Below are 26935 nucleotides of genomic sequence, written 5' to 3'. Positions count from 1 at the left end.
AGAGCGCTTTTCTAAAATATATTTTAGCATTTTAAGCTTTTTTTGTATTAGAAATTAATTAGCATAGCTTTTAAAATGGTAAAATGAGGGGCGTCTCGATTATTTGACGTTTATTTTTACGTTACCATTGATATCAACACAGTCTCATCTTTGTTTGACTGAGTTTATTGTGAAAGCTTTAGTCAAGCATTACAAGTTTATGGCTGATCAAATTTGGCCTGCATGCTTCTAGCACATTCAAGTTTTGACACAAAAACAATAAAAGTCACAACCTGGTTTTCACCCCAAGCAAATAAACAGATTTATAGTACCACTAATCCCAAACAAGCATTTATTGCACTTACAAAAATAATAATTATAATAATAAATGATTAGAAAGCAAAATTTACAGCCTGCTAAAAAAAGGAAAAAACATGAATGAACACAGACAAAAATCAGTAGCAGGATTAGGACTTAGACTAAACATGTAAACAGCAGCGATGCAAGCTGAGCAAAGACATGATAACTTTAATAATAAACCATGTTTACTTTGAATATATTCCATTTTGAACTATTTTACCAATCGTCAATCTTATAAATCGCAGCAAACAGGCCTGTGACTTTTTTTTTTTTTTTTACATACAAGAATTGTGGTTGGTGATGCTTTCTGGGAGCAAGACAGTACAAAATAGACTTGGCAAATTTGTGTATGCTGATGACTGTCGCTTTGAAATACTCCCACTGAAATGTGGACATTAAACACTGAATGAGAATCCAAGTGCATTTAAAATATTATAGAGTCCCTTAGAAAAATGACTCAAGCGGGTACACACATACCAACAGGCGGGTCAAATTTGAGTTAAGGTCTGATTATCGGATCTCTCTAAAAGATTATCCTGAACGATTGATTGAAATGTTGACTTGCATCCGAGATTAAAACATGTACTGTAGTAAAAATTTGTTGACCTTTGTAACTGGCTGTCTCATGCAGGTTAAGTGATTTTCTTTTATCCAGATTTGCTTGGAAACCTGTCAGAACTTGATAAGATCGGTATTAGTGTACCCCGCTTTCGACGAGTATGTGATTGTAGGTCACGAAACCGAATGATGCTGCGGAGCTTTGGGCTGACACGGCGGTTAAAGCAGGCAAATGTTTGGCGCTTCTTTGGCCTTCTGTTTCAAGCAACTGTGGTGGAAATACTCACATGACAAAAAATCCATGTCAGCAATTGTCGTTTTCTTTTGTACGTACGTGTTGCTTATTATGACCAGCATCCGAACTTTGGGATATTTGACAAAATTAAGGCAGGCGAAGACTGCACCAATTTGGACGGCTAGACTGTATGTGGCTGAGTGAGGGAGGGCAGGTGTCATGAAGCCCCTTCCATTGCACTGGTGCACGCTTGCGCGAGGTTTGTCGCGGATGACGTGGGCTCCTGATCCGATTCCCGCAGACAGATGACGGCGTCGCCACTCACGTTGATGAGACACTGAGCCTGTGCGACAAAAGGGTGGATTACGCCACTGAAACAGGAACGATGTACTTTGTGTTTATGTACCTGGTTCTTATTGGGATTCTCCATTAACACGCACTCCTTCATGCTGTAGGACATGACGGCATTTCCCCCCAAAGCTGCCACGTGGGCGCGAACCATGGCGAACACCTCTGCGATGAACGAATGGAGGAAGCCGCTCACGCCGCCTTCCTGAAAACGCACAAGATTGGCTGTGCAATTTTTTTTTAATGGGTGGGGGGGGGGTCAAGTGATTTTGGCCGTACCTCTCGTAAGGATGTGGTCTCTCGAATGAAGAACATGTTGATGATGCCCAAGTATTTTACCACACGCATACTGGGAAGGAAGGATAACGGCGTCATCTTCACCACGGTGACCGAGCTTCCTCCGAATGAGCAGCGGTTGGAGTGCAGCGAGCGGGACCGGTTCTCGAACAACGGGCTGGAGCGCTCCAGAGATGAGACTGGAGGTTCACAGATCAAAAAGCCATGTTGCAAATGGCAGCTCGTTTTGTTGCTAAAAGTTGCTGACCGAGGTTGCATGATGACTGATTAATCATCCAAGAGAAAAAATGATTTAAAAGTTGTGGTTTATTTATAATTATTTATTTTTTTAGATAATAAAATAATAAAACAGACAAATCTGTTGCTAGTTCCTTTTTTTTGGGTAGGGGTTGTCTATATTGGGATTACTGCAATGAAAACTTTACAGAAAGACACATTTGCAAGCAGCAAATGAGCTTTTCGACTCAAACACTAAAAGGATCTTTAGTGTTTATGAAAGATGAAGTGATAAAAAAAAAAAGTGCCTGTGTATGTGACTTGCAGTCATGCAGTCGTGTGGATGGTGCGGGTGCCCAGACAACCACTTTCCATGCGTGACAGGCGGACAAGACAGTTTACACAGTGTCTGCAGACAGACACACGGACCTGGGAACAGCTGAGGTGTACGTTTACAACGTGACTTTTTGGATCTTGGGGCCATGTGACGTCACGGACAGAGACAGCTATGAACCGAGGCGAGCACAATAATAACGTACAAGCCAGAGCGCAAAATGGCAACTATTATGGCTCGTGTCAATCGAGAGGGGAAAAAAATGAACAAATAAAAACGTAAAGCTTTCAAAGCCACTGTGGATCCTTTGCGTCACACAGAAGACAATATCAATGAATTATTATTCATACAAGATTTCTTTGTGCAGGTGTGCCTAATATTGCGGCCTGGGAGTTCAACTACAATAAATGTACTATCATCAAAAAGCAAATTACTGATTGGATACATTCCTAAGAGGGACAAAAATAAAAAAAGGCAATTTAATTCCTGCTGCTCCACCACGCAGCAGCATGCATGGACGTTTGTATGACATGTGCGTTTGTGTACGTGTTGTGTATCTTTGGCCAGCAGAGTGTGCTCGAGACTGTGTCCTACTTGTCTTAACTGATCCTCGTCTTATGGTGTGAGCTTTCAGCCTAAGCAGCTCTAGCCAGGTGCTGCATCTGTCTGCAAAGGAACCGTAATCAACGGAGGCAGCTGGAGAGAACACATACAGAAAAACCCACAACCACACAAAAGACAACAAAGAAAAAAAACCAAAAACACAGAAACAAAAAGAAGAACAGAAAAAGAACACAAGTGGATGAGGTCTGGAGCGGTGCGGGATATTTCTGTCCGAGACATAAGGATGGTCATTTAAAAAAAAAAAAGGGGCCTGTGTTGTATTTGGGGTAGCACGAGGGTCGGGTGCGGAGTGCGTAGGTATGAAAGTGCATTGTGGGCGGGGCTTACCTCTGGATGACACAACACTACTTGCTGAGACACCTATGCAGGGGACACACAGACATCAAAATCTTCCTTTGCATTTCATTATATGTCCATTTATATTCCATGGCCAGATATACACTGCAGGTTCTTATTCCCAGCAATATAGATTCAAATGATATTCAACTTCATTTTTTCTACCACTGGACAACAAGCAAACAAAAATTACGGAATTGTCTGACTTGAACCGTGCAGTGTAAATCCAGCCTGAGTGCCCAATCTAAAACATTTTTCTAGTTTCCACTAGGCTCACGACAGACGAGACCAAACTCATTGAGCAATTTACCTTCCGGGTGCACAATAACCAGCTGATTTTGGCAGAGTTTTGCAGCCGGAGTGAGTAAAGAGACTGTACCTGAGGTGTTAGTGGAGGAAATGGGTGACCAAGCCTGTTAGTGGAGCAAGAGAGGAAAACTTGACCTCTACCTGAGGTTTTTAATGACGGCTGCGCGTTGGTGGAAGGGCCGTCGGCGCAGAGCTCCAGAGGGAACTGCAGCTGTTCTTCAGTCTCACTAGACCCTGAAACACGAATTAGTCAAACGTTCAAAGACAGAAACTACCAATCAAAGTATCCAAGTTTGAAGGGGACATTGTATTATATATATTATTACTCGGGTACTTGAGTTTTAAGGGACCAACCTTGGGTGATGGGCTTGTCCGCTGGCTTCTCTTGAGTCTGGTCTTTGTCGAACGTCATGGCGACCCCCGTCACGGCGACCTGCCAAGCGGAAGTGGCGGTGTCACAGATAACAGAGGCTACGCAGACAGGCAGATAGATGTTGGCTCACCTGTATGAGCTCTTCTTCTGGCACTGCCACGGTGAAGTTGAGATGACAGATACAGCAGGGGATCATAGAGCGCAACTTGAAGTAGAAACTCTGGAATTAAACACAATAAAATGAGCGTCTTATTTTACATAACCGTTAAAAATGTTTGCCTATTACATAATGTTGTTGGTTTTTTTTTTTTTAATCGTGTCACTGCATTTGTCATACACACCTTCAGCAGGTTCTCACACAGGTCAGTGAAGATTTTGTTCAAGCCTTGATTGGTGAGATTGGCATTACTCAACCTTAACACCCTCACTGATGTAAACATCTGCAAAATAGCAATCACAAGTTACATTTAAACTGCCAAACCACTTCAGTTTCCTTTTTGGAGGATGAAGCTATGTGACGAGAGTGAGACCTGTATTCCCGAAGTCCAGTTGTAAATCCCAGGCATGGTCTCAGTGTTGCAGCTGTGGAACCCTTATATATATATAAAAAAAATAATAATGTGAGCAGGAGATTAAGGATCAAAATGTGTGTTTTGATGATGATGACGACGACTCAGTACGCATACCCGTGGGAGGCGAGGCATCCATGAGTAGGGAGTGAATATCTTCCACGGCATCCGTATCGTCAATCTACAACAGTGGTGGACAAACTTCAGTCGTTAAATTGGCTATTTTGCCTCCCCAAAACATTTTCTAAATGAGTCGTTAATATTGCTGGGAGGCCATATTTTGCTCACCCCTGATCTCCAGCAAGCTACAATTCAAACTTGAACCCCTTAACACTTTGATAGCAACGCACACACCTCCAGGACAAACGCATCCTTCTTGCCGTGAGAGAGGTCCAGTTCTGACAGTTCGTCTGAGCTTTCCGAGTGGGAGCGGAACAGCCTGTTTCGTTGTCTGGCTTCGGGAATGGGAGAACCCACCACTTCTTCTGTGAGCTCCTATGAAACAAGCAAAAAAAAAAAAAAAAAGCTGAACTGGTGTGAGGACTTGAATAGAACACCACTGCACCCCCCCACCTCCAACAGTAGAGGGACTATGTTAATACCCCGCCCACATGCTCGCTCACGTCCCCCCGTCAGTCACTGCACGGCTGGTGTTAATTTGAAAACAGATTTGGAGCAGTAGTGTCTCACATACACACCATAAACACATCTACAGGGTGAATGGGCATGGAAGATGGTCATAATTAACAACAAGTTACAACGGCTCAAGCCTCCTGCCATAGGAGGCAACTGAGTTGGGTTAACATGTTGGCCCGCTTGCTCCCAAACGTTCCCGCCCCCGAGTTAAACGGCTGTCACAAAAGGGGTGAGGTGTTGGTAGAGGCTGACAAGAGTGAAGCGTTTGTCATGCGTTGACGCGTCGCACAGCGATCAGTACCATGTCTATGTCGCCGAGCGCCTCAGGGTCCAGGGTAAATAATTTCTTTAATGACCAGAGAAAGATAAAAGGGGTAAGATTATCGTCCCAGGACGTACAGTAGACAACAGATCAATCACAGAGGACTTTGGATGACTTGAAGGCACAAAAAAAAAGGACAATGTTTCTAGCAAGCGTACACACGAGGAATCGGCTCACGTTTGTGAGGAATATGATCATGAAACATCTCACCGGTGGAGTGATCTGATAGATCTCTTTGTTCTTGGCGATGGCGTCGTTGATCCTCTTCTGGATGGTTAACATGTGGTGCTCGTTGCTCAGGTCGCCCGGAGTCTTCCCTGCGATCTGAATACCTCCTGGGGTAGGGAGGGCGGTCAGGTACACGCCTGTGGCAGACTGAACACACCAAGTTACCACCAGGTGGCACCATAGCAATACAGCGAATAGGCTAATCTTTCTGTAAATGAAGATTTGATTGATTTTGGCGAATGACGAATCGTCAATATGCAGGTATTCAATATGAAGTGGACATAATAAATAATAATAATAGGTGGACCTACAGCCAGACCCAGCAGCATGTTCTCGCCAACGCTGATCTGTATATGGAGGCCAAAGAGCGCGTTCATGCTGTGCAGCTTCAGCTTGTTCATCAACTGAGTGTGCAGTTCGTATTCCATAAAAGGAAGGAGGTTGGAGATGGCCGTGGCGTTCACCTCCCCTTGAGCTCGCTTCTTTAGCCGGCACAGTCTGCGAGGTGGCAAACGCTGGTGTTAACTCAAGGGATGGACGGATTGTGCTTCCATCCTGGTTGCTTGGAGGTATCATACCTGGCTTGAATGAGACAGCCTTTCCCGGTGACGGCTGCATCGGACGGCAAGTCGATTGTTGTAAACAGAACATCGGGGACCTAGCAAAAGCAGAATTGAAACGAGAGAAATTAGGGTTGATAAAATCCACAGGCTTTTATTAGGACACGTATTGGAAATACTGACGAGTTTAAACAGTGTCAAACAACATGAATGCACTTGGGACCTTTTGTCGTCTGCAGAGGCAGCAGTAGGTGAGCTGAGCGGGAAAGGGCATGTTGAACTCATCGTACGGTATGTGACAGAATCCGCAGCTGGAGGGAGACGGCTCCTCAAACCTGGCGAAAGCCACAATTTGCTGTCAATTTCAAAAGCTATCTGAAAAGCACGGATGTTCTTATCTGTCTTTTAGATTGTACAAACTGGAAATCAACCTGTGGTCCATGCTTGCGACATCCAAACAACCTTCGCGCATGTAGCGGGGATTCAAGAGGGCTGCCGTGCCGGACGCGGACAGGATGCACACCTCCTCGCTGAGTTTGGAGGAGGAGGAAAATGAGATGGGTAGAAAATATAGATTTTACTTGTGAAGAGTTCCTACCAGATGCTGGTGCTCTCGCTGTATCCAACGACGGCGTGGCAACCGAGGGCTTTGGCGTGAGACTTGATCTCTTGTCGTATCTCCTCCCACCAGGCGTCGCGGGTTTCTGGCTCATCTGGGGGGAAAAAAAAGAAGAAAAAAAAAATATCAAGAAACATGAACCACTAATCGGGTGAATTTCCCAAGACATATCAAAAAGCAAACATGCCACCATGATATCTGACACACATCTCTCTGGTGTGGTCTCACTTTGTTTTCTTGGCGCACCAGAAAATAAAACAGGCAACTTGTATTTTCTGGTTATTTGTGGAGTACCGCTGTGTTTTCAAAGCAGGACAAAATGAATGGTCATCATTTTGTGGAAGAGTGTGACAATGACAGTGATAATGATGAAGGCAAATTCAATTGAAAGATTTGACCTGTAACTGCTTGTACGGGGTTCCTCGGTTCATGACATATATTAATAATAATAATAATTATTATTATTATAAGTCTTACCTGCTTGTTTGTTTACATCATGGGTGCTTTTGGCATACTGTATTTTTTTTTTTCAAACACAATCTGTTTCATCCAGATACAGTTTTTCCAGCCAGATATTTTATAATAATTACAACTTCACTATCACATTATTGTAGGTTATTGATGGACTGCGGCGTGGTCATAAACAGAGGACCCCATATCTGTGTATAAAATGTTAGATAACTCTCCATTCAATCGGCCACATTGACAGAAAGGAGATAGATTGTGTGGCTGAATATGGAGAACTCTGAATTATGAAAATAATACATAACCAAGCCTTCATCATGTATGGGTGTGTTTCAATAGTCTCATGAGGCTTCGATCCAATATCTAAACACTTAAAAAGCATAAATGTTGACGATGCCTGACATAGTTGTGTTTTCCGTCACAAACCGGGAGCTACATCAGAGTATTGAGTTGCACCCCATGGGTCCACATGCTGACTGAGATCAAACTCGGGATTATTGGAATGAAGGGGAAAAAGAATCAAAGATGAAGTGAAGAAATGAAGAGACCGAATGTCAGACATCGAGCCCTCGAGCGGCTTTCTGCCAACCCAAAGCAGACTGTCGCACAGGCACTGAGGTGCACACTCACGACCATGTGCACGCTTATGGGCAGAGGAGGGCCATATTCATCCACGGGGGCTAAAGCTCATCATCGCCCCAAAGCACACATCTTTCTTTCCATCCCAATCATGCGTTGGTTTTCCAATTGATGAGAAACTCCTCCCTCGGCCCAGTTGGTTAGAAGTGCACATGCCTGCTCAGCGGTTATTTGTCAATCTCCAACGTCTCAACAGGGGGAGGTGCGGAGGCACAATGCAGCTTGAGGAAGCATTGGAACAGATCCGGGACAACGTTAAGGGAGAGCTGCAGCCGGATGAGCCAGTCGGGTTGGGATGGGGGTGCGGAAGGACGGGCCAGGCTGGGAGGGGCACAGCGCATGCTCGACTCAGCTCCACAAACGGGCGCATTCGCACACATTCACGCAGATAAAGAGAGGAGATGACAGCTCACTGAGTTTTCTGCAGGGCAATCAGTGAATTGTTCAAGTGAATTTCAAATGGACAACAAAAACCAGCCTCCACATCACTGAGCTGCCAAAACTCCCGCGGGTGAGATCAGTAAAAGGGGGGTGGGGTGGGCAAATACCTGCCGTGACACTATTCCAGTCTAGCAGTTTGTACGAGCGCGTGTTACCCATGGCTGGGCCACGTCACACCATTAGTACGGGAAAGAGAGAAAGAGAGAGAAAAAGAGAAGATACAGTCCAACAACACAACAGTAGCACTCCACGAGGTGGACATTAAACAGACAGCGCCCGCCGCCGACTTTGCGCTCGCTATGCATTCAAAGCAGAAATAATACAAGAATGGCAAGACAGAGGGGATTTTTTTTTTTTTTTTTTTTGCCTCCAGGTACTAACGAATCAGACGATATCAAGTTATGATATTAATGAGAATCAATATTATATTGATATTGTGTTCTGCTGAGTCATTTAAAAAAAAGACACGGGAACATCCCAAGAGTTCAAAGGTCATCAACAGGTTTTCCACATCAGTTCATGTCAACTTACTTAAAGAAAAAGCAAAAAAAAAAAAAGCCATATGTTGTTCAATAAATTAAGCGTTCGATACATACGGTACAGAAACAACAAGCAAATCACAATTGAAAAGTGAGAAAAAATTGACATTCGAACTATAGAAATTAATCTTAACAGTTATGTCACAAGATAACGAACCAAGCCAGCCTTCAGCAATCAGAACTACACATAATTCTATTGGGCTTACAATAATGACGATTAAGGTGAAAAGTCGACTAAAACTTTATAAGCTGTGCCCGGTAGACACACCGGACATTTTATTGGGTACACGGGGAAAATTCAATCAAATCCAATTGAGGAACCCAAAGGACGATCTAATTTTCCACACACTGCATCTGTCTAAAAGTTCCAAAACGTCTAAACAGTATGCCGGCTGCAGCCAGAATCAGCACACGGAAGCAACAGCAGAAGCAGCAGCAGGCAAAAGACAGGGAGCCATGCACCATTTGACAACAGAGCGCCTTAACTCCAAGTATCATCACACACACAGTAACACGGCAGGCGACGACACACACGTCAACGGACGCTTCAAAGACACGCCAAGGTGACGGTTGCCCTTGCCGTTAAACCCGGATGCTAGCTTTTGCTAACCAACAGCAGTCCTCTGTGACCAGAAACACTTTTCACCCGTGTCACAGACTTTCATCCTGTGACTTTATAGTAAACAAACAAGGCAAAAAAAAAAAAAGACTCAACACTGACTGATTGCGTCACTAGACAACATTAGTCGTGTTCATGATCTCACCGGGATTGTGTATGCGGTCCAGCAGTTTGACCGAGCGGGCGCTGACAACTCCGCCCACGTGGACCAGAAAGGCGGGTGGGAAAGACGTCAAGGTGAAGAAAGGGAACTCCTGGAGACAAAACACAAATACCACTTATGTCAAACAAAAAGCGTGATTATTGTGCAGGTGTCGCTAACACAAGGTTTCGGATGGGAAAAGTTCACTTTGCCATCCAAACGCTTCTATGTCTTCACTTAAACGGATTCTAAATGGGCAAACTCGGAGAAGATGGAAACCTAAACCATACTTGATAAGTTAGTTTAGGTTAGGAATGGACCAACATGCAACAACAAGAGTGGCGTAAAATGCGAATTCTCGACTTGCTCCAAACCTTTATGACCTTTCGAGTAGAGACTAAAAATATGCGGTTGATAAAAGTGCAGCTACAATTCTTCAACGTCAGACAAGGAGATGGCAAATCCATGCGTTTGAAATAGCTGCTGAGCTTCTTGGTATTCATTCTACATTGCAGTCATGTCAACTCGACCAACCATGAAAGTGCATGGCATGAATTTGTGTTGTGGACAAACAGGATTAGGACCATGAATCATTTACTGTCTTCTAATCCGTCATGGAAAATGGGACGTCAAACATGACTGACAGCTCGTCCGGGTTCTGAATGAGATGATGTGGTGAGCGTGCTCATTCCTGTCTCGGGGAAGGGGGAGCAGGGGAAGGTTTGACGGAAGGAATGACAGGAGTACAGAAAAGCCACGCGACATCATCTGCAGGTTAGGAATCGGTGGCGGTGCCTGTGGGTGGGGGATATGGATAGAGACAGCGATGTGACATACCCTGGCGTTTAAATACAACCCAGAGGAGGAAGCTCCCTGAGAAGCACAAGTGATCGAAAGGAAAGAGAAGGGAACAATGTTTGTTCTTGCGCACACCCATTACCGGGACAAAAAAAAAAAAAAAAAAAAAAAAAAGAGCAAATCACCCTTGTGCAAGCTCATACTAAAGCCAGACAAAAATGGCTTTCAATAAATAAATTCATTGAAATAAATTAGAATAAATAAAAATAAATTAGAATAAAATAAATGAATAAATGCGACCCCCCCCAACAAAAATCAGATTTTAATCAGTTTATTTGCTTTTGTTTGTATAAAAACAAAAAAATTTTGTGAACTCAAGTGTATTTGTCATGTTGACTCATCAACGTACCCTCTGCTCCAGAGCAGTCTGCGTCTGCTGTCTGAGCAGCGTCTTCAGGGGTCCCGCCTCCTTGCCAGCACTGCCCCCGCTGCCCATTCCTGGTCAGAGAAGAAAGAGTCTCACGTGACGTCAACGGTGTGATGTAAATGTTAGGACTAGTCCAAGCAACGATCTTTAACACACGACTGAGGATTTAGTTTTGTGCGAGCCTTCGCTAACTATCTTTAAAGGAGAAGAAAAGAGAGGAAGGGGGAGTGGGGGGGTGCATGCTGCAGTCTGTGACACTATCATTGTTTGTTTCGAGAGGCGAGTGAGTTCCCATTCTTTATTGAGACACAAAATAGGGTTACTGTTGTGAATTTTGTCTTTTAGCTCTATATTAGAGAACAGGAAGTTATGCAAAACTGATTTATTAAAAGCAAAAAACAATCTGAGCCAGGGCTGCCAATATTTATGGACGGCACTTTAATTGTTGTATTTATTTACCTATAACTACACATGGCTGACCTGGCATAAATAAATTCGTATAAAATTGAATTATATTTAGCTCAAATCAACTTTATAAAATAACATTTTGTAATAATAATTCAATGAGACTGCATAATTTCCCGCCGCACGCCTGATGATGTCACGACACACTAACGATCACTCTGTTAGACTTGCCGAGTTAATGGTGAGCGCATTCGCATTCTGCTGTTATTGAGATTCCGTGACATAAGTGACACACGGCAGCCAAGCTGTACCGGAGGTCCCTAGCAGAAAGTCGTCCGTGAAGGACACGCTCTTTCTCAGCAGAGCAGAGTCAGAGTGGGTGGAGGAGGGAGGGGGCAGGGTGGTATTTCTCAGGGAGGAGCCAGAAGCACCCCCGCCGGCTGAGCCAGAGAAAGATGAGGAGAGGACAGGGGAGCTGGGGCACAGGAAGAAGCCCGGCCTGCGTCTCACCGATTGCGGCTCCTCTGAGGAGCAGGGAGTCGGGAGCAACCAGAAGGAAAAAAAGTTCAGGAAATGAGAAGATGGATATCTTAGAAGAAGGGAGGGGGGGCACTTTTCCACTGCTTGCTTGAGTTTGGCCTTTCTCTACTTTTGCCATGTCAGCAGTACCAATGGAAAAGTGACAACCTGAGTAGGTAGCGTGAAGTGGAAAAAAGGGTAAGAGCCGACACTAGCGACTACTCTTGGGTCTTATTTTATATTTATCTTAATAAGAGACATTGTGCTTCTATGAACACATCACAAAAAAAAACAAAAAAAACTAACGCACGAGGATCTTCGAGACAGACTAAAATGCAAAAACAATAATAAGAAATAAACTAAACATGGAAAAACACCAGAGAAGCACCTCAGTGTAGTGTTGGAGTGGTGGATAAAGGGGGGGGATTGCAGATTGATGGGGGTGATGCCTCATGTGCTTACCCGTCTTGGGCGTCAAACTGAGGTCTGTGTCTGATGAGGAGGACTGGCGGCTGGCTTGGGGGGGGGAGAAGGGGGCAGGAGAGAAGGGGTTGGTGGGGAGGGCTCTGAGAGGGGTGGGCGGGCCGGATGACGAGGGAAGGTCCTCACCAAATACCGGCCTGGCGGGAGAATATGACACACACACACACACGCACGGCCATCAGTCACAGCCTCACCCTGTGTGTGTGTGGGTGGAAAATGTTTTGTTTTTGCAGGAGGTGTGCTTGAGGTGCTTACACGTGGCTGGAGAACAAAAGAGAAAGAAAAGTAACACAGCAAGCATGGGAAAAAGCAAAACAGGACAACGATACAGAAACATAATGATACATGCAAAAACAATAAAAATAAAAATGTGATGTTCCAGTGGAGTGAAGCACAGGCCAGCGCTTCTCGTAAGACTCTTGAGGGCTGTACCAAAACAATTCCGTTTTTAGTTTTTCAGGACGGGTGTGGGGAGTCGGTTTAACCGGGGCAGATTTTTTTTATTTTTACGATCCGGGACTGGATTATTTCTGTGGGATGGGAATGCAAATCCACCCCCGTGTCGCCCTCTCGTTTGAATCTGACAACATGAAAAATGACAAGGATATTAATTTACTAGATCTAACAGTTAACCTAGCTTCCGTTATTTCTTCTCCGCATTGAAAAAAAAAGTGTGACATTCGCCCGGTCACACATTTAAAAAAAAAAAAAAAAATCGACTTCCTTCCCTGCCTCTGCATACCGGAGAAGATGAGTGTGGGCACAGAGACAGAGAAGTTCTGGGACAGTCTCTGTGCGCTGCACGCCGAATGCACTGGGCTGTTGTGGGTGGAGCGGCATCCGTGCGCTAAGGGAGACCTGGGCCCAAGAGCACCACACACAGGAGGAGAGGATAAAAAGAGAGACGACCAGTCGCGTTGGCCACACGCAGTAAGAATTGTGTCAGTCCTGGTGCAGCCGGAAGAAGAGGAAAGAAGGAAAGAAAAGCACACGAGAACCTACAACACATCATCACAATAGACGGAGAGAGAGTGGAAAGGTGCCAACAATCGGATCTTTCCCAACCAAGTGAGTCACGTGCACCACAGGGATGGAAACACAACAGACCTAAAAAAAAAAAAAAAAAAAAAAAGAATATGGCTTTGATGATCACCCAAACAAGGTTCATTTTACTCCAATGATTCTTTTGTTCATTCTTGGTGTGTCTCCATCCCCGACGCGCGGGTACGAGCGCAGGATGATACACTTGCATGATGCAGCGAGCCAGAGGAAGCAGATCAGAACATGCGCGAAAAGCTCGTGAAAAGATCAAACTAAAATGCACGCCAACCTTTAGAGGTGCATGGAATTTGTCTCTGGAAAACGATCCAACTGTTCGATGGCTACATTGACATAAATAAAATCTCTGATACGATCAGAGTTTAGATTCAACAGGGAACAGTTGTACATAAAGAATTGAACGTTTAGAAACGAATGTCACTTAGAAAGGTGATTGCACATTTTAGGTTCAGCCTCAAATTCTCCGCTAGGAACTAAATATCTCGGACTTTTTGTGAACAGTATTCTACGTAGCACTAGCGCATGCAGAGCTGAACGCAAGCAAGCCATGTGTGAGTAGGGGGTGCATTTTTGGAGTGTATGTTTGTATACTGTACGTGTGCGTCTCAGGACACCGTGTGCTGTTTCACGATGCAACAGACGTGAAAAATACCGAAGTGCACACGCTGGAAAACGGGCATCTTGTCCACACACTCTCCCTCACGTGCTCATCAACATGTCAAAACTTGCATCGATTGCTCATGCTGGATGGCTACTCACTCTTTTCCGTCCTTGGAAGGGGAATTGCAGGCATTGGAAGCGGGAGCTGTGCTGGGATGCGTGTGTGCGGTGGCGACGACGGCGGCGGCGCCGCCTCCGGAGGTGGCTTTGTCCAGAGTGCAGGCGGTACCTATGGCCCGCACCACCAGGCCTGACTCTCCCTCCAGGTCGAAACACTGCAAGTAGCCCACCACTGCGTTGCCTCCCATCTCCAGCACTTTGAGACCTATCTTCCTCTGTAGCTCTCCTACGGTCACATGTAGACAAATTAACCCATGTGTACACTTTTGTACCTTTGGAAATAAATAAAATAAAAGATTCGTTTCCGTACCGGACATGAGCGAGATGAGCCTCTGGCGAGCTTCATTGGACGCTCGAGGAGTTCTGATGCGATCAATCCACTGGTATTCGGGGTCTTCGTTCACCACCAGCTCCTCCACAAAGCCGTGGACCATGGCCGCCCGGTAATACCGCGGAATTGAAGTGGCTACAAAGTGCAAGCGATATGGTCACACATTATTTCTACGCCTTTTTCTCCACACTTGTTATTATGAAATTATCAAAGCAGTGTTGGTCTCTACAAATCAACACTCTTGAAGGGGCAACATTGAGGGCAGCGTGGTTGCAAACGCACTGCAGAAGAACTTGACTCCACAGGAGGATTGTCTGAAGCGGTTCAAGTCATTGAAGAGCTCCACTTTGATCAGGACATTAATCTCCCCACGGATACCTGCCATTAAATAACACAGATGCGATGAGAAAGAGTGCAATATTGAGTAACGCCGATGCGCTATTTGCGTACCGTGGATGGTGTCATAAATTGGGAACCAGCCGGAGATAACAGAGGCGGCCTCGCTGCACAGCAGCGGGTCAATGTCGATGTAAACCTTCCCGATGGCGTCGTTTGCGCTGTACGTGTCGTGGTCCAACACGGTGATCTGCAGCGGCTCATCCTGCAGGTCCTCATCATCGACCTAAGCGTCAACACAAGGAATCGAACCATAAATACGTCATTCGCACTTAATGGCCAATGCAAGGGCATCATGTCATGCAGCAATTGCCAACCCTTTGAGAAAAGCATATTTTAACACATATTCTTTATCTTTTTTGCGGGGAAAAAAATAAGACATGACTGCAGCTTACAGAGCAGTTTTTATGTGCATCCTATACTGCCCCCTGGTGGCCAAGATACTGGAACAGAATCATGGAACGTCACACCAGGCACCGCCTTTTAATGGCACAGGCATGTAAACAAAATCAATATTCTGCATTTTATGCTTGCAATATTTTGTGTATAAATATGTAGTTGAAAAGTGTTTTGATGAGTTTCATGAATGGATTTTAAAACGTTTCAATTGTTTAAGACTGTACTGAAGGATTTTTCTAAAATGTGTGCAATAGAAATGTTGAGAAACAATGACGATAGCACTTCTTGGGCATTTTACCTCAAATTTGAACCATTCCGAGTTCCACTGTGGATTGAGGGATTTGGGGCAGACGTCTGTTTTGAATGTTATGTTTCCAAACTTGACCTGCACGGTAAAGAAATAGAAATGTTATTTTTCAGTTGGGATCACCTCTTAAAACATGTTATAACGGCATATCATAATTATAGGGGAAATATACAAAATGTCTCTTCTACTTACCTCTACAAAAGCATCTGTAAGCTCACTGGCTCTGTCCATGACAGGCAAGTGGCGGCCTGCCACAATTTTCGCTTTTAATTTTCCAGGCATGATTCAAATTTAGGTTGATCTGTGAACAAATAAAGTCAGTACTTAACGGGAAAACAAGTTGGCATATCCATCTTGCGACAAGGGGCGGGGGGGGGGTCATTTTAGGACCACAGTTGGAAATGACACCTGCGACGGTCCTTATTTCTTTTGGAGAAGCAAACAAAAAAAACCTTCACCCCCCCGTAAATTCAATTCGAACATTTTATTCGATTCAAAAATCGCTTTTCGTGGACTTTTAATGTCCCGGGTACTTTAGTTATATAAAAAAAAAAAAAAAAAGCCCCAAAATATGCCAGCTAGCTCCCTTTAGCCTAGCCATGTTATCTACTCCACTCAAGCGGCCCTATTTCAACCCAGTTCCACCACGTTCAGTCCAGACCCACCCCAAATCATCCGTCGAAGCCGTTTCGCTCTTACCCCCGGCCTAAGACATCCACAATTAGCTCGTCAGAGAGCCGCGGAGGACATTGTCGTTGACAGCCCGTCGCTGCAGAGACCCCCGTCTTCGTCTCGTTCCCATAACACGAGGCGTTTAAGTTCACCAAGCAGGACAACGTTAATGCTAAATTGAATATTATGACGTCAGAAGACAATTTTAGTAGTATTGTTGTGACATTACGTACGAGTTAAGTTCATTATAATACGACGGGCTAGCATGGTAGCGATAGCGCCCGTGACGATGAATGGAGGTTTAGACAGTGTTGCCTTCGCGATCCCTCGAACAGATAGCCTTCCACACGATGACGTCACCGACTCAAGCTTCCAGTGTTTACATAACAAAACGAAATACAAAGTCAAGGTTGAAACACACACATTTATGCAAATCAAGTGAAGAAAGTAGGTGGTGAGCGTGGAAAACATTTGCGCGGAGCAACCTCATTTTGATATGGTCGATGCTGCCTTCAAGAACAATCCAGAAGTACAAATCATGTGAAATTAATGGTGGAAAAAAGCAATCACATTTATTTTTGATAAATTTAATTGTGACATGTGTCAAGACAGTGTAAATAAAAACAGATCCTGAGAGAAGACTATCACATTGTACAAAAGTCAAGAGGAACTTCCAACATTTCGAAATTGAAATAAAAGCAACTTTTACAGTGCATCCTTGTATCCATAGTAAAAGCATCAAATAGTTGGTCCCATGACAGAACATGACTCAATTGAAACAATCCAACATTACCTTTCAAGCTTAACTCGCAAAACTATGTACAATCAGAAAATACAAAACATTTAAAAAAAAAACATGGTTCAGTTCATACCAATATTACGACTATTTCCTACACTTGGATAAACCCAGAATTGTTTTGCTGTTTTTAAACAGAAATCCCTCCCATTTTACATCTAGATCATTTTTGGTCAACAAGAGACATCACAAATATAAATAAGGCACGTGTAAGAGAGATGAGCAAACAGAGTTAACATCAGATACATTGAAATGCACTCTTAAAAATCCCACAAGTCAAGTTTTCTATCATTTATAGCATCCCGCCATCTGCTGACAAAAACAGAAAATTGCAAAAAACACTTTTTTTTTTCCAGTTATGACTAATGTGAAATACATAAGACACTTCTTTGTACATATCCAAGGTGTTGCATCCATTTGAGCACTTGCCATCTGTGACGTACACTTATTTACAGGCTAGCCCAGTAAACTAAACCTGATTGGCTCGTACCCTCCTCCGCAGTCAATAGTACATCCAGTGCTAGCAACTCCGATGTTATCGGTACCATCGCCATGGCGACGAGCTTGACTGGTCACACCGCACCACCCTGTTGTGCTTATCAGTAGTCGCAGCAATTGGAAAACAGCAGACTCCAACTGTTAAAGTGCTCTGGGCGGTGCTAGCGTAGCTTTTGACCGGGTCGCTTCGGACGTAACGACATGCGATGGTTCCACATGCCGCGCTTGGAGTGGTAGTGGTGGAAGAAATTACGCAGGTGGATCCGCTCCACCTCTAGTCCGGCCTGGATGATTCTGCAGCCATGAGACAGCAAGAGGGGAGAAACAGTCTTCAGCTAAGCTAAATTGGACTTCATTTGACCTTTAAACTTTTGTGTCAACAAACCGGTCGAGGAGCTCCCAGTCTTCTCCTCCCCAGCTTTCGGTGAACTCCTTGGTGTTCATTCCTCCCACTGCGTCCAGATCAGACTTATAAATGCCCAATGATCCAAAACCTTGCATCTCCCAGTGACCTGTCAACAAAGACGTAAGTTGCTAGCATACAACGTCAGCTTTTTTCCCCCCCAGATGTATACCTCTGGCCTCCAATGGTGTTGCCCCGCAGTCCAATCTCATGAGAATAGGCGCAAAGGCCATGAATCCCTCTACGCAGTGTTTCCGAATGCTATCTATGATGGAGAGAGGGAAATGGATGTGGAGGTCGCAAAGAAACACAATGCTGTGGTCATCCTGAAGGCAAAAAAATCAAAGTCGTTCAAAGATGCGCCATTAGCTGAAGGACTCGGATGCACCAACTCACGGTGATCAGGTCGATGCCTGCTTGGAGACCAGCGGAGCGTTTGAAATTACCACTCAGCTTCACGTAGTGGTACCTGGAGAACCCCGCAGAAAGTTAGACTGTGATGATACACTCACGGGACACAAGATTAGGTACACCGGCAAAATGATATTATAATAATAAAAATTGCATAATTCGAGCTGCCAGACAGAATATTAAATCACATTGCCTGGGCAGGGAGGACTTCTCGAGGGCCGCCCTCACATCCATATCGGTGCTGTTGTAGTCAGCGATGATGAGGTTAAAGTTGGCGTCGCCCGTCGTCTTGAACAAGGCGGCCATGTTGTCGATGAGAAGCTGCACCCAGCGTGCCTGGTTTTTCACTGAGGAAACCAGACAAGCGTCACGCTACTCGTGGTTTGATGAAATTACAAATATTTGTTGAAATGTACACTACATGCATTGTTGCATATTTACAAATGTTTCCACCAATTCTTGTTCATTTCCAGCCCCAATTTAGCATCAACTCACGATGTGTGTAACATACCCGGCAGTACGAAATGGACCGTGGCCTTGGGGTTCCAGTGGAAGCCGACCGGGTTGCAGAGCACCGGCTTAGGTTCGGGCCATTGGAAAACCAAGTCCTGGCTGGGCGGGCGAGTGCGACGGCGGCGATTTTCCACGTAGATGTAGTGCGACAGGCGCCGTAGTTGGCCCTTGGTGTCTTTCAGCTCCAGCTCCAGGAGATAGCGGCTCCCCTGGGCGCCGTCCAAACGCTTCTCCACATTAACCACCCGCAGAAGAGTAAAAGGGCTGCACGCACGCGCAAACAAAAACAAATGAGACAATGAAGATATGACTAACCAGCACACACTCACTCACTCTTTATGCTTTTTGTTGAGTTGCGCTACGAAAGCTTTGGCGACGGGCATCGCATCGCTGGAGTGCAGCAGCCGGTTTCCCAAGACGTTACACAGCAGTCTGTACGAGTCGGAGCGCATGAACTGCAGGTCCACGCGACGGATCTGGAAGGTCTGACTCCAGTCCACCTTGGTGTCAAACACGGCCGGGTTGTGGTGCTCATCCTCCTCCAGTCCCCTTGAGGTATCAGCCTTTATCTCTCTGGTATCTTTCCTGATCTCCTGGTTGGCAACTTTGATGTTGAGAGGTTGAAGAGACTTTTGAATAGTCTGGATGTAGGTTTTGTTCATTTTAACATCTGTCCATTTGGAGTTGATGAGCTGCTTCGGAACGAGTTTCTTTCTGGTTGAGGGAGGATTGAGCGGCGATTTAAGGTTTGGTCCTTTTGCAGATTTGTGCAGATTTTTTTCTGCAGCCATCTCTATTTTCGGACGACTGCTGTAAGGTGATTTCTTCATGGTGTCGGTGGGGTCATTCCAAGTTAGGACTGTCTTCTGAAAGCTGTAGTCTAGCATAAGACAATAAGAATGCGTAAATTAGAATGTATAAAAAGCAAATGGGGAGCTTATTCTTAAAGATGAAAAAATACCACTACCTGTGTTTTTCTTTTCCAAATCCTCAGGTGGATCTAGTTTCATGAATCGAGAAAAGTCAAACCTAGAAGAAGTGCACCTTTTTAGAGATCCACATAAATTAAGGCTTTTTTAAATCTAATACTTCTGCTGTAGACTTAAAAACATTTGGGTTTAACATCCAAGGATGAATTAAGAAATCAACAGTTTAGCTTTTATTTATACGTTAAGATCTGATTATGTTGATCGTTTTTGTGTTTGAAACCGGATGTAAATAATTGCTAAAAGCCAAATGATTTCAGTCTCCAGAAGAATTTATTTATTTTTATTTTTTTTTCCTCACATCGTCTTGTTGCTGGATTCGTAAAAGCAGCTGTTCAATCCCTCCATGTGCGTCAGTCGGGTGTAGTCATTGGGATATACGTAGGACCTGTGGACCTGAGGATAAAAGAAAAAAAAAAATTAAGAATCAGTGGTCACAACATTAGGTACACATGCATGAAGTGAATGAGAAATGTTCTTAAATATATATGAATATCTTTTTTGTAATATAAAAATCTAGTCTGCATGTATAAATGTAAGCAGTGTAAATACAAGAGTGACATACATAATGGATTCCTTGGTAACGTTTGAGAGGGAAATTGATGATATAGCTGGGCTTGTACGAGCAGTCGGGCAGAAGACCTTGGAGGAAGCTGTTGTCTAGCAAAGGCACTGCTGACAAATATGGATGGATGTCAGGGAGGATAACCCAAAATTGGATCTGTGGAAAAGTCACGGACCTCGGTCGAAAGTGTCTCGCGGGTCTTCCCTCAGCAGGTCGACGGTGGGGGTGTTGTGCTTCTGCGAAACGTTGCGTGGGTGGCTCGGAACTGTCTGCGGTATGTGCGCAACGTCGTCCATACGCAGTGCCGACTCATCTGCGGGACGGTCAAAAAGGAAGCATAAGCTTGTAAAATGTGTTTTCTTTCCTAACTCATGAGACATTTTAAAATGATTTAAAATTATCACAATAAAAATGTAATTATAAAAATATATTTTTATTCAGTAAACCCTCAACTACTAGTAAGGAGGCATCTTAAAGGGGAAGTCAAGTCAAAATTCCATTCGACTAAAAATCAGATTTCCACAGAACTCGGGTAACCACCAAACACAGCTCAGTGCAAATGTCACATGACCAAACTCAGAAAACCAGGATTGTCTTATTACCTCAATGTGGACGATACTTACTAACATACAGAGAGATGTACTTGGACTCAATGACCAGAAACTTGAAGTCCTCATTCAACAGCGTCCACTACGCCAAAATAAACACAGTCTGGTTGTAGTGTGTGCTTGAATGCTACCGTCAAAAATATATTTTTGGGGGCGCGATATATAATTGGAGGTACTAACAGCCACTTCCACATGGTCATTGCCTTTGTCATTCTGCTTGTGAATCACTTCGAAAAAGTACCTCCGATGAGCAGAAAGCCTGCAAAGTCAATGCAACAATAGTGATGATGTAATATGATGCAAATTAGCTTCACAATGCAGCAAAATTCAGTACAGGTCATCAGAGATATTTTCTGATAAAGGCAGCTCACAAAGGATTCAATCAAGTCAAAAGTATGTCCACTCTAACAATAAGGAAGTGGGAAGTTATTAAGAGGAAACATTTTTTTTCCATTTTATTTATTAGCCAGCCACTTAAATGGACTTACTGAGTTGCGTTGGAGATCTGACTGCTATACTTCTCAAACTCGCCTGGAGCTGTCCACTCAGATCCGGTCTAGAAAGAAAGGAAATGATCAAATCAGGCATCCCTCGAACCCCTTTTTTTTTTTTTCCTTCCTATAATACCTTTCCAACCCATGCAAGTAACTGCAGATTGGAGGGAGACTCATCCGTGCTGAGCCAGAATTCCGAGTTATCGTCGGAGCTCAGGGCGAATACAAACTCCCCTGAGGACAGCAAAGAAATAATAACGATGAAGTACGATTCACGACGGTACAAAACGATGGTTTTGTCATCCGTACCATCGGTGTAAGGATGTAAATAACCGAAGATCCTGAGCCCGTAGTTGGTCCACTGTGGGGAGACGGCGAGCTTGTTGACTGTAATCCTGGACTGGAAGAAAGAAGTAGCAAAAAGAAAGACGCTCAGGATCTCAAGGTCATGGGAAATGAGGATCTAGCGTTTGGATGTGGAATGTACCAAGACTGCAAACAACTGCTGTCATGTGTTTGTTAAGTCACGCAATGTTGACACGTGTGTTGTGTAGCACTGACATCATGCTAAGTGAAGGGCTAGCTCGCACTCACGTGAGGGTACAGCGGGTAGTGGAGGTTGTGGCGGAGCCTGTCCGTGGAGCTGCCGCACCAGTCCTCAAACACGTGCAAATTGGCCCGGCCTTGATACTTAAAGACGAGAGAGCATGTCAGTCAGTCATCTACCAAACATCCTGACCTACTTTAGTAAAACCGAAGCACGCAAGTTGTTGCCCGTAAGTTAGCGGCCCCGCAGATAGTCGTGTGCAGCCTGTGTACAATGTTTTGCCTATCTGCACAATCTGCAGCACACTACGGAAACTTTGGGTCTACTAGTCTGTTGGGTGACTTTGATTCCGGTAATCTGCATCTTTACTAGAACAAATCAAACAATTGTTTATTTTCTTAAATTAATATAGCCAACATGAAATCATTCTTTTGTTGACCAAAAAATAAATGAACAAAAAAATTTTAGCGAACCAAAATGAGAGAAAATTCCTGACAAAAAATAATAATATATATATTAAAAAAAATGAGAGAGAGAGAGAGAATCATCCATCCATTTTCCGAAGCACTTATCCTGACTAGGTAGCAAAATATGAATTGATTATTCCTAAAAATTGCCACACACAAAAATTGCATAATAAATGAAAGAAGGAATCCACACACACACACACACATAGACGCACGTGTCATGTACACACACGCACACCTCTGGTTTCCAGACTGCCTTCATAAATCCAGAATCCTCCAGCGGATGGCTTGCGTTAACCTGGAAAACAAAGTCAAATCACTGCCTGTGTAGTTTTATAAATATTTTTTCATACAACACCATCTTTTCCGCACACTCAATTCTCACATTTTCTCTTACTATTCCCGGGCTTAGCGTTTGACCGAACAGGACGTTCTTCCAGCCAGTGCCGACATCAGAAATGGAACCTGCAAGAACTTCCAAAAGTCAAATTTAAAAAAAAAAAAAGTCTGAAAATAAACTCCACTTTGTATTAGATCGAGCCACTACATAAAGGGAAAAAAAATTTAATGACCACCATAGGGCTTTACAAAATGAAGGCCGTTATTATCACAGGCCATGGCGGAGACACCCACCCACGCCCTCGGAGCTTGGGAAGACAGCACCAGTTTTGGTGACACGCGGGATTCCAGGGTGGTGGTTACGTGTATTTTTAACTTCATCTGCCGCCTTCTTCGTTCTCGCGACTGTTCGTTGCTAATTACTTCAAGCATCACTGTTGACCGGCTGGTTAGCGTTGTTTGGTTAACATTAAGGACAGAAAAATAAATCTAGTTTTTAAATTATAATGATCTGAACGGACCATAATTGAAGACTCTTGCAGAGAATTGTAGCGCAGTTACATTGAATCCAGGATGTTTCACGGTTCAGAGCATCACCACCTTCAAGCGGCTCAGTCATTTCACCTTTAGTGACAACTCATCAACTTCTCTGTTTTCTTTTCCCCAAAGTGGACACGTGACATGCGAGAGGAGCGGAAAAAAACCGAGACTCGCTTTGATAGAAGCTGCGGTAAGCGGCCGGTGTCAGCTTCCTCTCAGCCGCCGAGATGTGATGATGCATCATGTTCTGGTCTTGAATGCGGCATCGGAGGAAACCACGACGGCAAGTGTTTGCATCAAAGATGATATCAAATGGAAAAATTACTCAACAGTATCAGAACAATATGTCCGCCATACCCGAAGAATCGGTGGAATAACCGTTAGGATAATCGATTCCAAACTAAAACGTCATGGTCGCTCCTACGTGAAGGTTTGGAATGCATAGCGAGGCGACCCCCGCCTCACATTTCAGCTCCAAGCGTGTGTTTACATGTCAGGCTTTGTTGAAAGGGAACCAACGCTGGAGCGTACGCGTCATGTGTTGTCGTTTCCGCACAGTTCTCATCTGCATCCCCGACAGCCCGCTGTTAAAACCCACGCGGTGCAAATAAAGGTAAAGTAGACAGCAGGAAGTGCGGTGAGCCAGCGTGAGACGGCACTTCCCGCCGATGTGAGGAGTGAAACTGTGACGTGACCTTCTGACCTGTCCCAGCCCCCTCAAAAGACCCCCACATGAAAACTTTCTCACGGGTGGCGTCTTTTTCCAAAGGACCCATTTTGTTGTTTCATCTGTGTTCAATGGGCCAAAATTAGTGGAGAAAAAAAAAATTTGACAGTATTGTCTATGGTGCTTAACAATTCAGTTAATATTTAACAGCAAGTAGATTTATGCCAGAGTTAGCAATAGAGAAAAATGTTTTTGCTGATCTGACCTATACATTTTTTCCAATACTCTCACATTGTAGTGGGCCGACATCCCGTCAGGGTCACCATTATGGCAGAAGGGACGAACACATCTTTATTCCATGAATGCCAACAATTGTTGCTATAAATGTGTGTGTAGAAATGTGGCAAAATGACGACGGACATCACAAAGGACAAACATATCATCCAGAGGCGTAGCCAGGAATTTTTCCAGTAGGGGCGCACGCCCACAGGAAAAAAAAATCGAACATCACCCACGCCGTTCGCTGATCGCTAAAACAACATCCGGGTCCGGGAGGCAAACGGTGAATGGATAACATCGCGCACATAGAATAGCGCAAGCACATTCGCGCAAGACCGAAAGAAAAAAAACGGCATGAAAATGAAGAATCGAAAAAGCTCGATTTTTTTCAACCGGGGCGCAGGGAGTCCTAACCGGGGCACCGCCCCGGCTCGGCTACGCCTCTGATATCATCCCAGCCCAACTGTTGGCCTGATACACTGTCACAATTTTATCACACAAGAAGCAAAACCTGCACCTTTACTTGTTCGAGTCTGTTAACAAATAATAAACAAACTATTCATGGCATCAATCACTTCTATAAAACCTATTCATTTGTATTCGGTTTTCTGTCAAAATTATAAGATTATTATTTTTTTATTATTATTTTTTTTTATATGGTACCTCAATCACTTCTATAAAACCTATTTATTTGTATTCGTTTTTCTGTCAAAATTATAAGATTATTTTTATTTTATTTTTTTTATATGGGACCGGGACGGCTGCGCACATCGGTCGAGACCGGCGTAACTCTACGACGGCTTCCTGCTTATCCGGCCGGTGCTGACCGGGTCCCTCGCCTTGGCCTCGCAGCCGCGACCCCTGTGGGGAGTCCGCTCCCTCGTGCTCGTCGGTACCAACGACCTTCGCCGTGCTAGCCCCGTGGTGACCATCTGCACGTGCCCAGGACGCTGCCCATACGTTTGTCTGTTTTGTGATGTTTTCACCGATTCACGACCACGGTCCATTGGGCGCCGTTGAACTGGACTGCCCTTACACCTGTTTATGGACCCCGTGGAGGCTATTTTGTGTGTTTTGGGGTGTTCTCTGATATTGAGGGGTTGGCCGCTGTTACTTTTTTCTTTTTTGCTTTGCTTTGATGGCTTTTATCTTTCGTGCTTACTGGCTTTCTTTGTGGCGCCGTTGTGCGGCAGCCTTACGAGAGCCTATTGAGTTGCGCTCATGCCATCTGGGTGTCTTTTGTATACCCGCTCTGTGGTATGGATTCTGCTGGGGCCTGAATTTCCCCACCACTGGGGATCAATAAATAATCAATCAATCAATCAATCAGACTCACCAACAGCTTCATACTCCAGGCTGTTCGGATCCTGAACTCTCTCCCCCCTCGGCTGAATGACGTCCTGACCTTTTGGGCCACGATGGCTGCCTTGCACTACTCCACTTGTACTTTTGCGCTATTATACTGACTGTCTGCTGTATGCACAATTGCACCATTTCAACCAAGTTGCTCGTATTTATTCATTGTATGTGCCTTCTTATGTTTACTTTTTGTATTGTTTACTTGAATGTTTTGTTTGTCTGTGGACCAATTGGGTGTAATATAGCTTGTCTCCACCGTGGGATAGTAGGAAACGCAATTTGGATCTCTTTGTATGTCTTGGCATGTAACGAAATTGACAATAAAGCAGACTTTGACTTTGAAACTATGAACCGCGTCACAATAGCAATTCATACTTGAAAGTACGTATATGGAAATGAAATACTTCGTGGTGTTTGTTAAAAAAATGTTTTTGCATTTCTGAAACTGTTAGCGGGTGTGACTAAAGAGGGACTATGGAAAAAAAAAAAAAAAAGTCTAATAATTAGGCAGTGCAACAAATTCAAACTCAAAAGTGATCAAATCTTTTCTAAATGTAATGTAATTATTATACTACACTTATGTTTTTATTTTCCTGCCTTTCAAAGTAAAATTGGATGTCAACAATTGCAACACCTCGTTCGAAGGTGCCAAACTTACCGGTGACTTCTCTCCGCACGTTGGACACGACGGCCACCACTGCGACCAGCAGAATAGCCCCCAACAGCACACATTTACCATTCCTCCGCAGTTTCTTCACCGGGAACAACGCAGTTATCATCTCGGCATTCAATAGACATTTCCCTTGAGGTGATTCATCGGCTTTGCTGCCGGTCGGTCCCGGTTGCTTGCGTCTCCGCAGTCGACTGCGCTGCGTAACTGCGGTCAAGCCAGTCTCCAAGCAATATGACGAAGTCGAACGCAAGCCAGCCACCTTTATACTCGGAGCGCTGACAAGTTTTCAAAGCCATTTTCAAAATAAAAGTCTCCTGAAAAAGGCATACGCTCAGGTGTCCATCAAGAAGGCACTTTACACCAATGCAGGTAGTAACTATTGTTTATTGTATCCTTCCGCCAAACTGCAACACAACAAACTTTACCCATGACAAAGTAGACCCCAAGTGGTTTTCCCACTGCAGCT

The 26935-nt window shown here is 44.3% G+C and overlaps 2 protein-coding genes across 10 annotated transcripts; both read right to left on the bottom strand.

The window, feature by feature from the left end:
• Nucleotides 1-149: 149 nt before the first annotated feature.
• On the bottom strand, nt 150-16641 carry c2cd5 (C2 calcium dependent domain containing 5). 7 transcript variants are annotated; one of them, XM_037254634.1, is made up of 31 exons: nt 16352-16641; nt 15845-15953; nt 15644-15730; nt 15001-15172; nt 14833-14928; nt 14530-14685; nt 14199-14445; nt 12360-12517; nt 10956-11044; nt 10586-10621; nt 9752-9860; nt 8556-8609; nt 6883-6997; nt 6716-6814; nt 6508-6619; nt 6303-6382; nt 6036-6222; nt 5707-5871; nt 5476-5520; nt 4893-5033; nt 4656-4719; nt 4500-4561; nt 4311-4409; nt 4100-4189; nt 3951-4029; nt 3738-3830; nt 3279-3311; nt 2922-3023; nt 1760-1956; nt 1539-1685; nt 150-1475 (listed from the first exon to the last, which is right to left on the bottom strand). In XM_037254634.1, exons 2-31 carry the CDS (start codon nt 15932-15934, stop codon nt 1350-1352), a joined length of 3330 nt encoding a protein of 1109 aa, XP_037110529.1. In that variant the 5' UTR covers nt 15935-15953; nt 16352-16641; the 3' UTR covers nt 150-1349. The 7 variants fall into 7 exon arrangements, with proteins under 7 accessions (XP_037110529.1, XP_037110530.1, XP_037110532.1 ...); XM_037254635.1 differs by lacking the exon at nt 5476-5520; XM_037254637.1 differs by lacking the exon at nt 8556-8609.
• A 254-nt stretch (nt 16642-16895) lies between these two features.
• b4galnt3b (beta-1,4-N-acetyl-galactosaminyl transferase 3b) lies at nt 16896-26706 on the bottom strand. Of its 3 annotated transcripts, none has more exons than XM_037255211.1 (20): nt 26455-26706; nt 22998-23086; nt 22851-22910; nt 22193-22288; nt 21908-21998; nt 21732-21832; nt 21593-21660; nt 21285-21363; nt 21120-21186; nt 20672-20809; nt 20497-20603; nt 20233-20327; nt 19913-19974; nt 19279-19825; nt 18944-19209; nt 18626-18779; nt 18418-18490; nt 18194-18347; nt 18004-18130; nt 16896-17912 (listed from the first exon to the last, which is right to left on the bottom strand). In XM_037255211.1, exons 1-20 carry the CDS (start codon nt 26573-26575, stop codon nt 17780-17782), a joined length of 2628 nt encoding a protein of 875 aa, XP_037111106.1. In that variant the 5' UTR covers nt 26576-26706; the 3' UTR covers nt 16896-17779. The 3 variants fall into 3 exon arrangements, with proteins under 3 accessions (XP_037111106.1, XP_037111109.1, XP_037111107.1); XM_037255214.1 differs by having other exon boundaries at nt 18004-18070; XM_037255212.1 differs by having other exon boundaries at nt 22998-23077.
• Nucleotides 26707-26935: the final 229 nt, after the last annotated feature.

This window comes from Syngnathus acus, chromosome 6 (assembly GCF_901709675.1).
Source record: "Syngnathus acus chromosome 6, fSynAcu1.2, whole genome shotgun sequence".
NCBI lineage: Eukaryota > Metazoa > Chordata > Actinopteri > Syngnathiformes > Syngnathidae > Syngnathus > Syngnathus acus.
The sequence above is the reverse complement of the archived record's forward strand: the minus strand, read 5'-3'. Positions and strand labels throughout refer to the sequence as shown.